This window comes from Panthera onca, chromosome D4 (genome assembly GCF_046562875.1).
Source record: "Panthera onca isolate mPanOnc1 chromosome D4, mPanOnc1 haplotype 2, whole genome shotgun sequence".
Classification (NCBI taxonomy): domain Eukaryota; kingdom Metazoa; phylum Chordata; class Mammalia; order Carnivora; family Felidae; genus Panthera; species Panthera onca.
The window spans coordinates 71,914,815-71,935,374 of NC_138351.1; the positions used below are offsets into that span (position 1 = coordinate 71,914,815).

At 38.5% G+C, this 20,560-nt stretch overlaps 1 protein-coding gene and 1 long non-coding RNA gene across 3 annotated transcripts in view; one reads left to right on the forward strand and one right to left on the reverse strand.

Annotated features, from left to right (window-relative positions):
* Window positions 1-20,560, reverse strand: part of LOC132663084 (uncharacterized) — a 129,348-nt gene that overhangs the window by 61,582 nt on the left and 47,206 nt on the right. For both annotated transcript variants that reach the window (XR_013551699.2, XR_013551698.2), the window contains exon 3: window positions 8,497-8,577. This is a non-coding gene — a long non-coding RNA (uncharacterized LOC132663084). The remainder of the gene's footprint in view (window positions 1-8,496; window positions 8,578-20,560) is intronic.
* Window positions 1-20,560, forward strand: part of MUSK (muscle associated receptor tyrosine kinase) — a 92,528-nt gene that overhangs the window by 23,206 nt on the left and 48,762 nt on the right. The window contains exon 6 of the mRNA XM_078436597.2: window positions 18,604-18,633. Within this exon, the coding sequence (XP_078292723.1) occupies window positions 18,604-18,633 (30 nt within the window). The remainder of the gene's footprint in view (window positions 1-18,603; window positions 18,634-20,560) is intronic.

A 20,560-nucleotide genomic window follows, 5' to 3' on the forward strand; every position in this document is an offset into this window, starting at 1 on the left:
TAACTTCAGATTGTATTCTATCACAAAGGGTTGAAAAAGAATACAATACTGACTCCAAATGTCTGACTAAAAATGTTCCTAGCCCTATGAAGTTCCCTTGCCAAACTAGTTTCAATGTTTTAAAATGTTCTTTTAAAGTCAACCAATTCAGCAGCTGGTTGGCAAGGTCTTCACTGAGAAATCATAATGCAGATAGGGCTCGGCGCTCTACCCACTAAAACTGCATCACATTTTGCTTACAAATAGAAACTACCAGCATGCCTGTGCTAGGTAAACAAAACAAATATAAAACTCTCCCCAGCTCCTCCTGGTCTATGCTATAGAACCCCTCCTACTTTTCTCATCTGTAAAGTGGGGTTGTTAGGAGTTGTCAGTGAGATAAGGTGTTGACGGTATCTAGCACAGTGCCTGGCCTTTTGTAAACACTCAGTAGATGTTGACTGTAAGAATCATCGCCTATTTTTCTGCTTTTCTCTAATGTGATTGATAAAGTGTTTGGACTGTCACACACTAGCCCAAATTATAGCTCAATGGGGAGAGACTCTGAGAGCTCCCCATGGCTTACTTTGATTTCTTCCTACTCATTTAAGCTCACGTCTCTTCCTTCTCCATCATGCACTTTTCTATTAGCTTTTAGACTATTTTTATTTCCTAGCTAGGCCATTCTCTCACAGCATTAATAATCTTATTTCCCACATTTGCTTCCAGTTGAGGTGACATGTCTATTATGTCATTGCATCAAATTGCTCATAGAATTTCTATTAACTTCTCATAGAAAAGAATGAGGACGATAGGAATAATGACTGTCAGACATAAAGATGTATTCTCGGCATAGTTGCTATAATTTAGTGTCTTCTGCATTAGCAATGGTATTTAAAGCTCAGTATGCTATAACCAGTTGATGTGACTTATTCAGTGAAAAATAAACACACCTACATTCAGACACATTGACTATCTGCCTGGATTCAGTATTTCCTTGAACTGTATGTGGAATGACACAGAATGAATGTTATCCATTTGTATAGAATATCATAAAGATTTTCCTCTTTAAGACATTAAATATAAGCCCTTTGTATTATAACATAGAATTCTGATAGTTTGGGTCCCTGTCTTCATAGATATTGAAATTGTTTGCTTTAGCAGTGACCTAGGGAAAATTAACACAATCACAATTAGTTGGAGTCCGTTACATAGTTTGGCCTTGCCTTGTCACTTAATTTTGCATCACACCTATCAGTAAAACTAAATACTATCTTCTTTCTTCTTAACATTTAAGTGGTCATGCTCATCGCCTTAACAGTTAATAGACAGAGAGGTTTCTATTAAACTTGCTAGTATTGAGAGCTCATAATATCATTTAAGGTCACTCTAATAGTAAGATGATCGTTTTAGCACATATCTATTTTTATTCCATTTGAGTCCCTATTAAAGCAGCTAATATATGTGAAAATTCGTGGCATGCTTAGCACGGTTGCTGGTACATAATAAGCATTCAATAAATGGCATCAATTATAATTATTACTATTAGAACATAAAAATTGTAACAAATCTGTGTAGCTTCTCTTGAAGCTCGAAAGGTTGGTTTCCACTTCAAGAAACAGTTCGGGCATTTCCACAAGATATAATGCAGACGTGATCTATTTAAAGGAAAGGCCAATTTAACCTACAATTCAGAACAGGTGAAAAACCAACTGAAACGCAACTGGCCCAACCCCAAAAGTGTCTGTAAATGCCTACTAACTAGGTAACAGAACTGAAGATAAAGCCGGGCCATAGCCGGTGAGGCAGATGAACATTCGTTATGTACTGTGTCAGTACCTCTGAAAATTCGCTCGACCAAATTAAAATGAGAACTCCACGATGGCACTCAATGCTACCAGCTTCTAATGAGGAGCATACCAATCATGGGCTTGGTGGAGCATGCTCACTCAATCTTAGCTGCCATAACAAACATCAAACACCCTTCAACCCAAAAGTAAAGCTCCCTTTCCAGATTGCCATTCTCAGTCTGCTGGATGTCTGGGATGGCAACATGAAGAAATTCCACATTTCTGTCCTGTCTTAAAAGGTTCAAACAGTGACATACAAATTTACTAATGAAACCATCTCACTCACGCACAGCCGAACATGGACGTCTTTCCAAAAGGTGAGCCACGGGAAGGCTAACATTTTAAAATGCTAGATGCTCACGTGGATCGCTTTATTTAATCCTCACTAACAGTCGGTGAGGAAGGTCCTATCATTGTGCCATTCTACGAAACCGAGGAAAAGAGAGGACAACTAACTCACAGACGTGTCTAAGAGATTGATTAATGCTGAATACCATCTGTTTTATCAGAGAACAGATCCACATGTGACGTTGCCAAGAGCAGAGTCAGAACAGGGGTGAGAGAAAAAGCCAAAATTCTGTAAATGATGGAGAATGGGAACTGAAAAAAAGAGACAGTGGGGGTCAACAAATTTTTCAATGAACTTGGCAGAGAAAAGAGAAAAGGCAAAAAGGTGAGCAGGAATAGAGGTATATATGGTTTACAGGTAATGTTGCTTGGCAAGATTTCTCTTTAAAAATTTTTTTTAATGTTTACTTATTTTTGAGAGACAGAGAGAGACAGAGCACAAGTGGGGAAGGAGCAGAGAGAGAGGGAGACACAGAATCTGAAGTGAGCTCTAGCCTCTGAGCTGTGAGCACAGAGCTCGATGCGGGGCTCGAACTCACGAACCACGAGATCATGACCTGAGCCAAAGTTGGCGCTTAACCAACTGAGCCACCCAGGCGCCCCACAAACTTTCTTTTTTAAAAAGACTAAAATATTAAAAAATACTGAAAATGTTAAAATAGGAATGAGAAGAGCCTCCGAGAAAAGGACACTTGAACATAAAGGAAAGAGGTGGAATATTCAAGGGAATGTGGTGCTTGAGAAGGCAAAAACAGCACATTCAGGGAACAAGTAGAGTGATAAACCATAGACAGAGGGTGATCACTTGTCCCAGTTTGCCCAGGACAGTTCTGGTTCACACCTGTTGTCCTGGCATAATTATTAATAGAGTCCTCCTTTTACTTTCAAAAGTATCCAGGCTTCAATAATAAATTATATGATCACCACACTTAGGAAGAAGGAACTTCCTTCCTTGTAATAGGAAGGAGAAAGGGGTGTATTCCAGTATAAACGAGTTAATGAGTTTGGTGGATGGAATATGAGAAAGCTCTGTTGGTTTCTATTTCCTGTAGGAAGTAGAAAGTAAGTTTATCCTCTGAAAATACTTCTGTAAAGGGGGGTGGAGGGCTGAGGAGAGTGGAAAGATTTTAAAATAGCTGTGGGGTATGAGAGAGATGACTCACAAGGGGAACTAGGACTCCTAGGTAACATGAAAGTTTTAGCAAAGAATGGGACTGTGAATGTGGAGGGGCAGAGAAAGCAGAAGTTCAGAAAAAGGAGAATGGCACATCCAAAGGCAAGATACCATTGTGGAGTTTGCCAGGGAGGACAATAGGGCAAAGGATTTGGGAATTATTGCAAGAGAATGGTTACAGCAACGAATTATCTTTATGTACCAAAAATACAAATCTAGCATTAGACACTTACAGCGTCAGCAATATGACAGACAAGATAACATAAACATCTTCCTACTATGAACACCCAGAAATGCTGGGTTAGTCATACAATCCACAAGAATAAAATTAAATGTCCAAAGGACAGGAATGAATAGGAATAGAAAAAACACAGCATTAAGCTCATGAGCTGGTTCTGCATCGTCCTGGAGGTAATGACACAGGTGCCCATATCTATAACTTAGAATATTGATTTTAAGACTCTTAAAGGAACAGGAGACAAGGTCTTGGGCCCCTGGAAAGTGGAGGTTAGCACTGGGAACCTTCTATAAAGGTTAGAATCACACAAGTAAAAAGATGGATCAGAAAAATTCTATTTGATGACAGAAAGACAATGAAGAGGCTTGTCTGTCTCTGCACTGCAGGTGTGAGGGAGAAAACCACCACATTTTTTTAAAAACATTTATTTATTTTTGAGACAGAGAGAGAGAGAGACAGAGCACAAGCAGGGGAGGAACAGAGACAGAGGGAGACACAGAATCCAAAGCAGGCTCCAGGCTCTGAGCTGCCAACACAGAGCCCGACGCAGGGCTCGAACTCACGGACTGTGAGATCATGACCTGAGCCAAAGTCGGCCACTCAACCAACTGAGCCACCCAGGGCCCCCAAACCACCACATTTTTAAATGAATCAATCTGTATTCAGTGCTCAGGACTATATCTCACGTAGGTCTGATATTGAATTCATACTGCCAGCAGAGACTGGGGTTCCCCAGCTAGAGAAATTAACATAAAAATTGATTCCAGGCCAAAAAAAGTTAATAACCAAAAAGCTTAAAAAAATACCTGACCCAGGTTACATAGGATTTTCATAATAAAGCCATACTGAGGAGGAGTTCACAAGGCAAAATTCTAGCACCCACTGAAAACAAACTGCCTTAAGTGATAGTCAGCAGATGTAATATACAAAGGGATCAAAACCCCAGGAAATTTAGCTAACACAATACAATAGAGACTCAAAATTAAATATGTTTAAATGAATTAAGACACAAAAGGAGAAAAAAGAACGAAAAAGACATTAGAAGAAAAAAAGCAGAATTAAACATTTTAACAAATGAAAAAATAGGATTATAACTGACATTCAGTGGATGAGTAACAGTATGCTAGAGAAAGGAGATAATGTACACATTAGAAGTCATCTCTTCAGAACCTGGAATTCAGTGCAGAGAAATGGAAAAGATAAAACAGAACTAAAGAAATAATTAGGGATATGCATTACAGAAAGAGAGAAAAGAGAACATACAAGAGGGGCTATACCCAAAAGCATAATGACCGAGAAATTGCCAAAATGAATGAAAGACCTAAATCTTCAAGTACAAGAAGCACATGGAGTCCACTCAGTAAAAACAAAGAACACGTATATAAATAGTTTCACCCCCAGATGCATCATAATAAACATCAAACAAAAAGAGGTGATCTTAAACTATTGAAGCAAAAAACCAGATTACTTACAAAAGACAATTAGGATGAAAGCAATAAAGAGGGTGTGAGGAAACCATTATTTGGTATCATCTAGTGGAGATCTTTTTGTTTGCTTCTAATAAAAATCAGACTTTAAAATATGTATACATTCGTCTCAATAATTTAACTTCTGATAATTTATCTAAAGCAATTATTTGCACAAGTGTATGTTCAAGATTACCACAAAGTTTTTTATAATAGCAAAAATATTTAAGGAATTTAAATTTGCATCAATAGGAGACTGATAAAATATGTGATAAAGTCCCATGCAGCCATTAAGAAGAATGAGATCGATCTATACGCATTAACTTCCACAATTACCACCATGCATGTAACTTGGGTCTGTATTCCATCTCTGACCTTCAGTTTTCTCGCCTCTAAAAGAGGGGTAAAAAGCCTAGCACCTACCTCTTAGGTTGCTGCAACGATTACATGAATTAATACAGGCACACAGCAAATACTATATAATTATTTGCTGTTTTTTATTATTTATTAAGTCCCTATACAGCGCTTATTATGTGCAAGGTACTGTTGTCCTTAGAAATACTAACTCATTAGAAATACTAATGTGTTCATAAGTGAAAAAGTTACAGAACAGTATGTTTTATATATTCTATATTGGAGTGGATAACCAAGCTGTTAATAGCCATCATCTCTGCATGTAGAATTACATAAGAGGTTAACATCTATCATATACTTTATACAGTGCTATACTTTTTGGATTTTTACAGAGACCTTCATAATTAGGAAGAATCCATACATGTACTTATGCTTTTGAAGAGATTATTTCCTCAAAACATCATACTATTTTGATAAAAATGGCATCAACCTTTCTGCGCATGATTTTATATACTACTTTTGCAGTTCTCTTGCTCCATTCTGTTCTAGAACAAAAGTTCTAGATTCAAACTTTGTTTCTGATTCCTATGTTGATTAGATATTCACAACACTTGGCTATTGGCTGAGGCTCTGGGGTTGAGGGTGAGGTCCTGATGAACAGAACACGAAGCATGCCATTTCCTTGGGGAAGGAATCCATCCATAAAGACAGTAAGTTTGAGACCTGCAAGAGGAAGTAAGGGAGCCACCTGGACGGAGGGGGAAGAGAAGGGGTTGAGAGAATAGCACCTGCTGGTGGATTCTCCCTCCCCCCAACCCCGCCGATTCTTCTTTCTTACTATGAGCAGACCCGGAATTTATGATCCCTTAGTGCTTGGTGGATCCAACAATAAAATCCAACTTGGGTTCTGATTTCTCAATGAGTATTTCCTACAAACGTTTGGGTGTTAACTGACTCATAAAATAAACAAAGGTAAGGTCCCATGGAAAAGTGAAGGACTACGCTAGGTGAGAACTATCCAGATATACTGATTTAAGATTGGTGGGAGGTATCTGTGGTTTCCCAAATTCCGTAGGCACTTGAAATGTAGCAAAGAGTTGTCAATCTCACAGCTGTGGAGGCTCTTTCTTAGAAAGGCTTAACCCCTGTCTCATGTACCTCTGTGACAGTGGCCTTTAGGACAGGTAATGAGGGCCAGAGAAATCTCCGCATCATATTTCACAGATCCTAAGATGTTCATTTTAAATATTTACCGTATCTGGGGTGAATCTCGGAGACATCGGTTTCTTACAATCATCGTTGGCCAGTATTTATTTTCTTTGTTGTGCATCTTAATATCTCTGAAATTGAGACTTATCTTATTGGTCTTAAAGGCAATCACATTTGGTTTGCGGTTTCTGCCGTGAAGCTGAGATCTTTCCTTAGCTGTCTCCAAATATGAGAATATTTAATGATAAAACAGAAATAAGTCAATTGTCTTGGCTCATAAAGATTTCCTCATGGTTAACTAGTAATATTCTTTCCGCTTGAGCTCCTTTCTTTCAATCAGCTCCTCACAGAGGTGAAAGCATCATTTTCAGTGGCAGGGTTCCATGTAGTCTCCCCACCAACCACAATTATATTTGCTGCATATTAGTTTCGTTAGGCTGGAGACAGAGACAAAGTGACTTCTCAGTGCCCTATAGAAGGAATTATTTTCTAAGCCGAAGGAATTATTTTCTAAGTCAAGAGGCAGTCTAACCTGTTCCATGTTCCACTTTAGGTATGTATATATCCAAAGAATGATCCATACTGTTTCTCTCCTATATCTTCACTGAAACAGTTTTCTCCCGAGTACCCTAAAGGCCAGGAAGATAGACACACAGTGGCATAGGGATGTGGCAATGAATACGATGATTTGGATGGTAGGGCTGGGATTTTCAAGGAAAGGCTGCATCATGGAGGCTTCAGATGACCTCTGAAGTGGAAGACGCTGATTTTTACTTTCCTGTTTTCAACCAGAAGGATACTCTCCCTTCAAAAAACCGTGTTTAATAAACACTATACCACAGAAATTAAACACTTTTAATATGATAATGTAATTCTGGTTGTTTTTTAGCTAGAGCAGAGAGCTTGCTGTTACGAAGTTTCTCATCACTGGAGGAGATCCACTTAAAATTGTACAAATATCTCATTTTCTTGTATTTCCCTTACATTCTTTGACTTAACTATTTTGAAATGATTTACTTATTTGGAGCTGAGTGTGGATTTTATTACATTCCGTGAATTTCACGTTCAGACAAGTTCTGCTTTGCATATGGAAACTGGTTGAGTGTAGAATGTTTGCGGCTCGATTTAAAATAGATGTATGTTGGGATGTATTGGATTCCCTGTCAGTTGCATTTTCTACTATTACCTTGTTTACCCCTGGAGGTTTAAGCCATGAAGGAAAATACTGGGCAGAAGAGGAGCTGGAAGCAAGGGAGGGTTATCCGTCCACAATCGCCAGTGGGAAAAGGTGGCTTAGCACCAGTCCAAAACTGCAAATGAGAGCTCGAGAAACAGACCAAGACCAAGAACAGAACCCTCTGAGGGAGAGGGTTAGTGCAGGCTTCCCAAATGTTTAACAAGACCTCATGTGCATGGAGCCTCAGAAAGCAGAACCTTGTCTCAGCACTTGAGAGAGGCATTTTAGGGAGTGAGGAGGGAGGGTGAGCCAACTGGCAAATGTAAGTGGCCTCGGTGAATGAATCTCCATCACTTGTCAGGGCCCTTGAGGGCTGTCAGTCTGCTTCCCTGTAGTCTAAGGCTTTATCGTTAGGGCTGATTTGGTCTTTCAAAGGCTTTTTTTTTTTTGGAAGATTATTTGCAGACATATGCAGTATATCAGACAACAGTAGAATCCCAAAAGATAAAAACAAATTATTATATACACACATTATATATATATGTGTATATATATATATACATATATACATACACACACATCTGTATATATGCATATACGCACATACATCTGTATATATGCATATACACACCTACACACATATACGTGCACACACACACACACACATGTGACGTCACAGAGGTAAATATCAATAGACGTACCTGTAAGAGATCAGCACGATTTTCCAAAATGTTAGACTTCTGTCTGCCTTCTTTCCTAGACATCAGATTTCCTTACTGCATCTGGAAAAGTGGAAGCCATCATGTAATGTTTACACACCATTTGATTTGCTTTTTCCTTTGTTTATGCTGCAGCTCTTAATATGACAAATGCCACAGAGAGAGGTATTTAAATCCCAATGTGTGTGCTGTGTTCTCAGTGATTGCAGTTTTGATAAAATTTGCGGTGGCCCTGTTCCCGGCATCAGTTCTATTTGCTTGATGCCACTAACAGGTTTGATTGCTGTCATGAGTACATTGTGTGTCTAAACACTGAACCAAAGAAAAAGGCATAAATCTTTGCTATCCCTGTGGGTTACCGTGGGGAAAATTAAATCTGCATGATTAGTAAGGTGCATGCTCTAAAAGAACAGTTCTACCCACTGATTTCCACTTGAGGGACTATTATGTTGTATTCCCATCTCAAAAGCTCTTGGGTGCTTTCAAGAAACACTGGTAAAGTGGCCCTTTAGTTGAAGAGTTGCCAGTGAAATTCTCTAAGGAAAGAGAGGTTCTATAATGATCATAGCACTGAACAGATAATATGTCAAGTTAAAGAACAAGGTGGCCCTTTTTAACTGCAGGCGTGAAGGAAAAAAAATGTGACTCAAAGATTTGTCTTAAATTGTTTAAGTTGATCAAATTGTTTAATATAATGTGGATATCATATTATTTGAAATGAAAAGTTACTGTGCATACTCTAATTATGCATACTCTAATTAGAGTAAGCTTTGATTTTCACTTTTTAGGTATTAAAATGAGAGACACAAGTTCAAGCATACATACACAAAAAAGGAAAAGTTCTTTCCCTTTAATGCATTAATTCATCCAACACAGACTCATCTCACACTGTGCAAGACGGAGAAGGCCATGCCTTCACTGGCCTTAATTTCAAAATGTAACAGTTTCAAATCATGAAAAGATATAATGGAAAGCTATTAGAACTTCCACGGCAATACGGAATTCAAATAATGTTACCTTCAGTTATTTCCTTCAGAAATCAAATATATGACTTTCAAATTGTAATTAGTATATTCATCTCCAGGAATGATAAACTAGTCAAGCATGATTTTTAGAGTGAACTTCAATGTTCTGGCTGATAACATGGGCTCTAGATTCTCAAGAAAGCTGCATGGGCTCCAGAGTCTGGAGTAAACTCTGGAGTTCAGATCCTGGTTCAGATCCTGGCTCTACCACTCACCGCCTGTGTAATATCAGGAAGGTTACTTAGTCTCTTTGTGCCTCAGTTTCCCCACCTGTAAAATGAGGTCAGTAATACTCTGTACCTTATATGTTGTATTTAGATCACACAGAGCAGTCACTCAGATCCTAGTTTTCAGTGTTAGTTCTAGGACTAATGTAACTTTTACACAATGGAAGCACTGATTTAAAAACACTTGTGGAGATAGTTACAGCTTTTTACTCTATGTGGCATATTTATCTTTGAGGTAGAAGCAATCAAATTCAATGGCAAACAAAACAAAACAAAACAAAACCCTACATCTTTCTTTAAATAGAAGCAATTTTTATTAATTTTGGTTCCATCAGAAGAGTAATCATAGATTTTAAACCTGAAGTCATAATCCAGTCCCTCATTCTGCAGATCAGGAAACTTGAGACTAGATCATCAGTACTTTTTCCCAAGGTAGCAAGGAGCCTGGACGTCTTGGTTCCCAGGCCAGGATATCTTCCACTGCCCCAATTCTTGAGTTTTTCCTTTCTCTATGTTTATGTTTCACAGACCAGCATGCCGGAGTACCCACATGCTTCAGCATCAGACAGATCTGGGTGCTAATCCTGACTCTGCCTCTTGCTAGTTACGTGACAATTTCCTCAACCTTTGCAAGTCTATGTCCTCATTTGTGAAATGGGGGCGCCATTAGTTAGAGTGTAGTGTTCTTACAAGTAGACTAAGAGAGCATATATACCGTGTCTGCATGGTAACTCTTTGATAAATATTGGCTGTTGTTGGTATTGTTGCCTGTTGTTTACGTGGTTTACATTCTACCCAGAGAATATTACTGGTTAGCCTTCTCCTATTTCACAAATAGAATGTCAACATTACCAACTGCTCCTCTTGTTTCCAAAGAACATAAATCTACCCTCAATCAGCAATGCTTTATACCTGCATGCTTGGTACTTGTTAGAGATTATAACTTTGGTTTGGCCCCACTGTGACAAGTGATAGGAGAAAGCTTCTCTAAGAAGCTGTGTGAAGACACGCCCTTACTGGCAAACTGGAAAGGGGCTGGTTACAGTCAACCTGTACAAAAAACATAGTCTACACAACAGGAAAGTCAAAGCAACCTTAGCGTGCATCTTGAGCTACTGCCTATTTTACTCACTACAGAAATAGCTGTTTGCCAAAAAATCTTGTTGAAAATATCGATCATTCCATCACTCACTGCTTCAAGGTAAATCCTAAGTGAGAAATTGCTTTAAAAATTTAGCACATGGGGGGGGGGAAATGGTCTCTCCTGAGAAACTGGCCTTTTGTTTCCCTTCTTGTAGTGAGAATGCTGTACTTTATTTTTACTTTGTTCTTTTGTCCTATCTGGCATGTATCTCAGAATCCAACTTGGAGCTAAGTCATAGTATCCATTACACTAAACCAACCAGAAGTCTCCTCTTCCCTGATAGTAATGGGGTGTTATTTCATTTAATTCACTGTCATATGATTGATCATATTCACTTCAAAACCTCTACGGTTGGAAAGGGATGGAAAAAACCCTCGTTGATGGATTAATGAAACTCCTCCTCCAAGGTAGGGGTTCTCAAACTTCAGTGCACATCAAAAGCATCTGAAAATCTTATTAAAAAGAATAGCTCTAGGGTGCATTCCCCAGAGATTCAGATCTGATAAGTCTGTGTTATGGTCTTTTAACCATTTCCCAAATGATCCTCACCAGGGTAGTCTACAACCCACACACTGAGAAACATTAACTTGAGGATTTCTACTTGGAATGTCCTTATTCCAGACGAAGCGTGAAAATTTAAGGAAGAAGTTAGCTTATCCATAATTAGGAGGGTAAGACTTAAAATGAGCTTCATATGTATTCATTTGTTGAGTGCCTATTATATTTCATGGAATGAGGCTATTCCTAAGGAAATGGAGATAAAGACATGCTTATTTCTTGAAAAGTTTTCAAATTCGGTGAGGAAAATGCGCGGACAAGCAAGTAATTACAATAATGAAAGTTTAATTATTTGCAACGATAGAAGTTTGTGCAGGATGCATACACAGGACAGGGAGATGGTCGGAGGTCAGGGAACCTCAGAGAGGGGAGGTCCAACAAGGCTTTGATCAGTGAACAGCAGCTCACGGTACACATCATATATCACAGTGAGGGGGTACGTGGGATGCAGGCTTTTCATGAGAGAACAGGCTGCCACTGAGTCAGGAAGTAAAAGCCAGACTAGGGAGTATGAGAGAGTATCTATTGGGATGCCATAAGAACAAGAACTGGCTACAATTTGATTCACAGACTAACACTGAGATTATAACCCCTGGTATCTTTTCTTAGACATGGTTTTCAAAGGTTATCTTGCTAGCCTGGGGACCTACAGTTTGGAGGTCTGTGGTCCTATTTGGGCATCTGGAACTCCAACCCCAAGGCCACAGAAACGTCCCCAAGCCACTTTAGACAACGAGGATAATACGGTGTCACTTACGCTTAAGGTTATGCCTTCTGTTTCTTTTCTCAGCTAAAATTTCTGGTGAGCTAAAATAATAATTTCAAAATTAAAAAATTCTTGTTCTTAATATACTTTACCTTCTTTTATTGCTGTCAGAGCTCAAGTATCTTCCTTTTCATGAGATTAGGTCCAAAATGTTATTTAAAAGTACTCTAAGATTTTGATAAATGTATCATGGTTACATAAGATGTTAACATTAGGGGAAGTTGGGTGAAAGGTTCCTGGAAACCCTCTATATTATCTTTGCACCTCTTCTGTAAATCTAAAATCATTTCAGAATTAAAAGCATTAAAATGTTTTTATTGTTTTTATTTATTTTTGAGAGAGAGAGAGAGAAAATGCAAGTGGGGGAGGGGCAGAGAGAGAGAGAGAGGGAGACACAGAACCCCAAGGCAGGCTCCAGGCTCTGAGTTCAGAGCTGTCAGCACAGAGCCCAACACCAGGCTTGAACCCATGAGATGAGATGACCATGAGATCATGACCTGAGCCGAAGTCAGACGCCTAACCAACTGAGCCACCCAGGCACCCCTAGAATTAAAACCTTTTAAAAGGGTATACCAAGAAAGGCTTCTGTCCTGGTAATTAAGTAGCTTAGCATCTCCTCCCATTAAAACCAGAATATACACTTTCTCAAAGAATGAAAAACATGAATCACGACAGACGTCCAATTTTTCATTGGCTTATGGCTAAACTTCTAATATATTTTCAGAACCATTTTAACAAAAGTGTCCTTAATAGTTGCCCTATCTGCATCTAGGACTGAAGCAAAAACAAGTTAATTTCGTGTGGCTCTTATCTGATTGACTTTGATAAACACTCGTTGCTCAGACTCATTATTCACCATCCATATTTACAAGCTTGGAAAATGTTATTATCTCAAAGGCCACAGAAATGTTCCCAGCCCAAGCCACTTTAGAGAATCATGATGTCACAGAGCCAGGCCAGCCTTACTTTGAAGATGCAAAGGAAGGCTGTTTGTGAGGGCGCTGTGTATGTTTTCTAAAGGAGCGTGCCTTCGGACTCCTCCGGAGACGGAGCCACAGTGGATAACCCTCATGCATGCTGTGCTTCAAAGGAGACAGAAATGTAAACAGCGGCAGCACACCAGGGTCGGGTTTCTTTGCTTTAGCTACCAAGAAGTCAGAAAAGGAAAACAGGTATTTACTTAGGTTTATTGTTATTATTGTCACATGTTCTTTGAATGATTGGAAACCAAAAGAAGACTCTATTCAGAAACAGAGTACCACAGAGCCTTAACAGGATTACTTTTCAACAATCCTCTGGGCCAATTTTAAATAAAAAAGAAAACAACTAAAATACCCCCTTTTTTGCTGTTTGTGGTACTTGTCTTCTACCAGGCATCTCCAACACAACAGTTCTTGAAATATGATGCTAGACTAGGAGACGAACAGAGCCGATTTAAGAACGGACTCCATAATCTAGTATGGATTAGCATCCATGTCTTAATAAGGTCTGGAGAATGGATTTCTCCTTCTACAGAATGATTCCTCTCTTCTCAGCGAGGAATAGATTTCAGCACATGCTTTTAATACCAACACAAAGGGTACTCAACGCAGTAAGTATCTGGAACATAGCTCGTTAAGGCAGATTGAAATTTAAAAATGAAATAAGCGCTTTTTCTTCTAAGGCAGTTGGAGAAACAGCTTTCATCAGCCAGGAAGATACCATAGAGATGGAAATAGCTCTGAAAAAATAAATAAATAAAAGAGCAAGCTAGAAGACCCCGCTTCAAAATGAGCTTCCGGTACTTTCCAGCTGTGTGTTAGTTGCTATATTAACTGCTTTGTGCAAATCATTTCATTCAAAAATGAAAAAGCCCTAAAATGGTGTCCTGACATTACCAGATGGTCAGAGATGTCTTTAAGGTATTGCCGATGAAGAAAATGATAACCAATGTCATTCTACAAAGAGCAAAGAATGTGCTATTGTAGCTTCCATTGAGACTTCAGCTCTAGGTGACCAAAATCCTATGATCTTGGCTCTCCTCACTCTTGTAGTCTGAAGAATGGGAGCCATCCCAAAGTACTGCCTGTTTTTTCTTCTGGTCCATTTCTTTCTTCCACAAGATCTTGGTGACCTACATCATCATACTAAATGTGTTCATTTATGCAAGGGAATCTTGATGGCTTTCCTTCCTCCTATATAACAATACATTTCCCCTCCAAATTTCTTCTCCTATCAACTAATACAGTGAATCACGTAGGAAAAACATTTCTTGGTGTTGGATATTCACGATTTGCAATGGGATATGACCTAGCTGTGTTTTTACATAAATGCAAATAAAAACTCAAGCAAATTTATAGTCATAGAAGTAGAATATTACAAAGAGTCCTACTATTCTTTGAATTTGTGGGACTCTCTAAGTGTGTGTTAGTTTCTGTCTGGGGACCACAAACAGGTAAATTAAGAAGGTACGATAACCTCCCCCGCTCATGCTCTCTCTCTGTCAAAAATAAACAAACATTTGGGGCGCCTGGGTGGCTCAGTTGGTTAAGCGTCCGACTTCAGCTCAGGTCACAATCTCGCGGTCCGTGGGTTTGAGCCCCGCGTCGGGCTCTGGGCTGATGGCTCAGAGCCTGGAGCCTGCTTCCCATTCTGTGTCTCCCTCTCTCTCTGCCCCTCCCCTGTTCATGCTCTGTCTCTCTCTGTCTCAAAAATAAACGTTAAAAAAAAAATTTTTTTTAAATAAACATTAAAAAAAATTTAAAAAAAAGAGGGGCGCCTGGGTGGCTCAGTCGGTTGAGCGTCCAACTTCAGCTCAGGTCATGGTCTCACGGTCTGTGAGTTCAAGGCCCGCATCAGGTTCTGTGCTGACAGCTCAGAGCCTGAAGCCTGCTTCAGATTCTGTGTCTCCCTCTGTCTCTGTCTCTCTCTGTCAAAAATAAACATTAAAAATTTTTTTTAAAAAAGAAGGTACGATAAGAAAGTTCAAAAGTGAGCAATCAACATAGGGAACTGGGGTTAGCAAGCTTGGAAAAATGAAAATATTTGAAGGATTTTTTCTTTTTAGTCCAGTGGATAGAAGTAGAAACTAAATCTTGTGCGTGGTAATCTTAAAGAGACTGATTTTGGTTTGATTTAGAATATATAAATGTGTATGTGTGTGTGTGTGTATATATATATATATATATATATGTATGTTCATTTTAACAGAGTATTTTAAATGGGTTGCTATGGTATACTGAGTTGCCCATAATTCAAAGTATTCAAAAAAATGAAGGATATACTATTTAACTTGGATGTTGTTTATATTTCAGATTAGTCCAATTTAAGAGAAGTCCACGGTTCTCTGTTCTAAATTTTTTTTAATGTTTATTTATTCTTTGAGAGACAAAAGATGAGTGGGGGAGGGGCAGAGAGAGGGAGACACAGAATCTAAAGCAGGCTCCAGGCTCTGAGCTGTCAAGCACAGAGTCCAACGCAGGGCTCAAACTCACAGAGTACATGTTCATGACCTGAGCCGAAGTTGGTCACTTAAACAACTGAGCCACCCAGGCACCGCTGTGATTCTTTATTCTAAATGTCTTATTGAACAAGTCCCAAAAAGCAGAGAAGGGAAATGAATCACTGCCCAGGTCCCTTTTTAAGTATGCTCTTTTTTCTACAAGACACTGCTAAACTTTAGGGAGAAAAGAAAACAACAAAAGTATTCTGTGCCACTCCCTGCCTCCGCCCTGGAAAGGAGGTTGATTACACATCAGTCTGGAAGACAAGGCTGATGCATTACATATAAAGCAGTTAAATGAGAATAAAGACCATGAAGCCAAATATTTACAAATTGATAGGTGGCAAAACAGTAAGTTCCAAGGTCAAGAGGGATCATAGGCTAAGCAAGCAAGACACATGAAAAAACTAGGACTACAGTCTGACCTTGAAATGACCAACAATCTCATATACTGAATGAGTGTACTCAAGCTTAGATAGGTTTTGCAGATTATCCTTGCATTATTTTCTCTAATTTAAAGTAATCTCAATTGTGTGTGTACGTGTGTGAATACGGTGCAAGTGTATATGAATATATCAGCATATATAAATATATACATACAGAGCTGCATATCTGCTCTTGCCCACAGAAAGAAACTTTGACAGTCTCTCTATGAACATGTAATTTCCGGTAGAACTGCTAAGCCAGCTCCTAGGAAAACAGCAGATCTCAGACAATCTTTCATCTCCTGAATCGGTTCTGTAGATCCACAGTGGAAGAAATGGGAACATTCTTTCGAAACGTCACACTGCTCCCAATTCCAAACCAATCAAGCAAGATGAAAGCAGTGACGACAACTACACAGTGAAAGATCACACAGGGAAATCAGCACAGTCCTCACGGTCTATGCTGAAGAACGGTCCAGTAAAAGACCACTGGAGCAAAACTGAAAGAGACTCAGAATTTACCTGCACTTGCTCCAGGACCCGAAAAAGAGTAGTGTAAGAGAGGGAAAAAAAAAAAAAAAAAAAGGGAATAAGATTCTCAAATTTTACTGAGGCCTTTGAACTTTGGTGGAAAACATTTTGGAGATAATAGCAGCCAGGGAATGAAGACACTTAATATTCCCATAGGAGTGCATGCCCATTTCAGCCACTCATAGTTACTCGGCTGGTGGGGAAAAAAAAAAAACAAAAAAAACCACGAGATTTAGAAATAAGCACAATTGTGTTGAGAAACTAGGAAAACACGCCTAGCCCAAAGGCATTCAGACACAATTTGTCAGGTCTAATCTGGCCCAAGCATGGACCTTCACTGATTTTTCCTGATTAACATCTATGTTAGAAACAGGGGGTCACTGCTGTTCCAAGGGTCCATATGACCAGTTTTCAGTATGAAAAAACTGGTGTCTAAAACCAGGCACTGTTGGGGGTGTTGTAAAAAACGATTTTCTTTGTTTAGGTCCATCTGACAGAAAACTTCTAACTGTCCTTTTAACCATAAATGTATTAAATTCACAACTTTTGTGTGTGTGTGTGTGCGTGTGTGTGTGTGTGTGCCCGATGCGGGCTCAAACTCACAAACCATGAGATCATGACCTGAGCCGAAGTCAGACACTCAACCCGACGTTCCTCAATTTACAACTTTCAAGTAGACTTTGAAAAAATAAAACGGGAATGTGTCACTGGCCTGGGTGGTGGAGACAGGGAATGTTCAGTCAGGGTAAAATTGAAATAGGAAATTAAAAGTTCATTTAAATTTAGGACTGGGTATTAAGTGCAAAAAAACGAGGGCTTCTTATGATGATGCTATGTCAGAACACAGAACTTGAGGTTTGAAAACTGAAGTGGCATTTCTGGCTCTGTACCTGCAGCAAAGCCCTGAGTCTCAGATTCCTGGTCTGGAAAATGGGCTGAATTAGGTTTAATTGAATCCTATTGAATCAATTAGGTTTAATCACAGGGATATGATCTGGGTACAGGGGATAATGTATAATGTACATGAAAATATCCATAACTTGTGAAGAACTACGCAAATGTATTATCAAGATCTTATCATTAAGTATTGCTATTTTATACTTCTGAACAAATGTTGCAATTGGCTTGTCGCTAATTCAAAAGGTCTAAATTGACACAAACTTCTCAGGAAAGAAAAATGAAAGCTCCATATGAGATCTGCACCTGATACAGTATTATGTTAAACATTTTGGAACAATTAATTTGGTTGTCTTCTCTTCTAGGATTTAAAACCATTATAAATTCTCAATTCTGCATACGGATGTAGACATTTTTACATTTTTCTTTGTCGCTTGCTCCACTGGTAGTTTCCTACGCAAGATAATGGTTTGCTCCTCTCTGCTCGCTGAGCAGCCTCCTGGAGTTGGTAGGAGACAATCTCCGCTGGTGGTAGACTCTCTTCTGCAGAAACCCCCTAATCCTCTGTTTACCACAACATGAGTCTATTGCCATAGAAATGATAGTTGAGATCCCAGAGTCAACCTCACTGCCTTCACAGCAGGACCTTGTAAAAGGAGAAGCCATGCTAACAAAGGGAAAACACAATTTATCAGAATAGTAGGCAGTCTGTTGCCTTGAAAGAAAGGGTAATTGTCAACATTAAAACAAAAATGCATGAATGAGCTATGTTGTTGGGTATGCTGGAGTTTATTTTCTGTGTAGTACTGCCCGACTAAAAGTAGCAATTTGAAATTTTATGTCCTTTAATAGTTTGCTTGTAAAGGTCAGCAGTTTCCCTTGATTGCATGTTTCTTACTGAAATAAGAAACAAGCAGATTCTAATTAATCTTGTTGCACAACTGATATTTCTGTGCTCAAAGATTTTCCCTTTTCATGATGTGTTGTTTTTGTTTGTGTGTTTATTGTGTGTGTTTGTCTCGTTTCTATTAATAGAAGAAAGTGAACCTGAACAAGATACTAAAGGTATTTTTTTTCTTTCTGCACTGCTTCTTTTCCAATGTACGGTTCTATTCAATTGTTTATTTTTGCCGACCTTATAAACAAGTCTAAGTGCCGTTATTTTTTTTAGGAAATAAAATGATGTATGGGGAATACTGTCAGCATTTAACAGAGTATTATGAGATGCGATGCTTTATTTTATAATGTATTTATCGACCATTTACTTTTTATTAAGTCAACTCTGAAAATGCAAACAAAATGGCATAAATCAGCATGAGAATAGAAATCTCACACAGATTGGAAAAGGAAAAAGCTTCTCAGGGGAGTACGTGGGGGGGAGGGAGGGTGTTACAATTTTTGGAGAGATATAAAAATGTCAAGATGCCAGCTTAGGTTTTTATTGTTATTACTTCAAGGGGACAAGTATTATGCAACTGCTCCAAACCAAATCAAATCAATCAAATTTAAATTAGTTTTAATGGCACACAGACATATACCTATATTTAGTGGAATTACGTTTACAAGAAAGTAGTGGGAAATCAAATCTGTTTGGGGAAAAACCCTACTGTAGAATAACAGTTCTTCTTCCAAGAAAGCACCTTCTACCCTCATGAAGATTCAAACTTTGTGCTTTATATTTTCTGGATCAGATTCACAAGTTCTCATGCAATACAGTTTCGGCTTTAGGAATAAACCTTAGGCTAGTATTATTTGAAACAGCACCCCCTTTCTACTTCTAAACATCAGGCTTCTTACAACTAAATTTAGATAAAACCATTTCACCAGCTCCTGTGTGATTTTAATTTTTGTTTTTGCTTGCTTTCAATCTCCCTCCATCAGACGTTGCTGGTTAGAACCCAGTAACCTGAAAAAAAAAAATCTCTTTAAAGGACACCAGAACAAAATAAATAAAGGAAAAAAATGAGAGAAAATAAAATCCATGTGAGTTCATTGTGTCCTTTTGAGATAATTGCTCTGAAACAGAATTTATAAGGGACCTAAGTATTCCTCTGGTCATACTCCCTTAACAAGACAAAAGCAGTAATTCATCTCAAGCCGAACTGGTCATTAATTTCAGGACTTAATTTGGGTCCCCTGCCCTAGGCCTTCCATTGCACCAGTGTGCAATTTCAGACTGAATAATAGCTCTATCTCCTTATTACTAATTCAAATCACCCCTTAAAATGACAATCAGTAATAACATTTATTATGTTTCTGAAAGTGCTTTAGAAATTGGAAAGGGGGGAAGGGAGAAAGGAGGTATGGATGAGAATATAATATAGTTATGATATAAAGGACTTTGGAATCAGTGGCTGCCTCAGCCCAATTTTGAATATAGGATTCTCAACCTGCAGTTAGCGCTGTAAACTTACCCAAGAGAAATCAAAGCCCAAAACTCATGAATAAATCCCATGAGAGAAAACACAGGGATAAATAGATTGCCCGTGTGTATTTCCCATGATGCAGGTGAACAATAATGCGTTTGCCACAGGAAAGCAAGTGTGATAGAGCTTACAGTGAATTGGAGAATGATGCATATGACTATTTACAGAAAGAAGAGTTGCATCATGTTAAAAATCCATATCAAAACAGTTGCAAACATTTTCCAAATTACTAAGTAATGTTATACCCCTTCTATTAAGTAGTCTGTTTATGTAACAAAAACATTTTAACATAGTCTTGCATGCAAAAAAAAAAAAAACAAAAAAACGCAAGTTAGAGATATACAATGGACATTTTACTTGATATGAAACATATCACATTACTTTTAAAATTGATGACCTAGAATGCATTTTTGGTTTGGGGCTATCACTAAGATAATGGGAGTTTATTATTGGATTACATTTAATTTTATTATTACCAGTGTATTATTATCCATGGAGGTTAGGCTGGCATTTGTTTTTAATTACAACTGGATTTACTGTTTCCAATGTCTGATAAATATGATGGA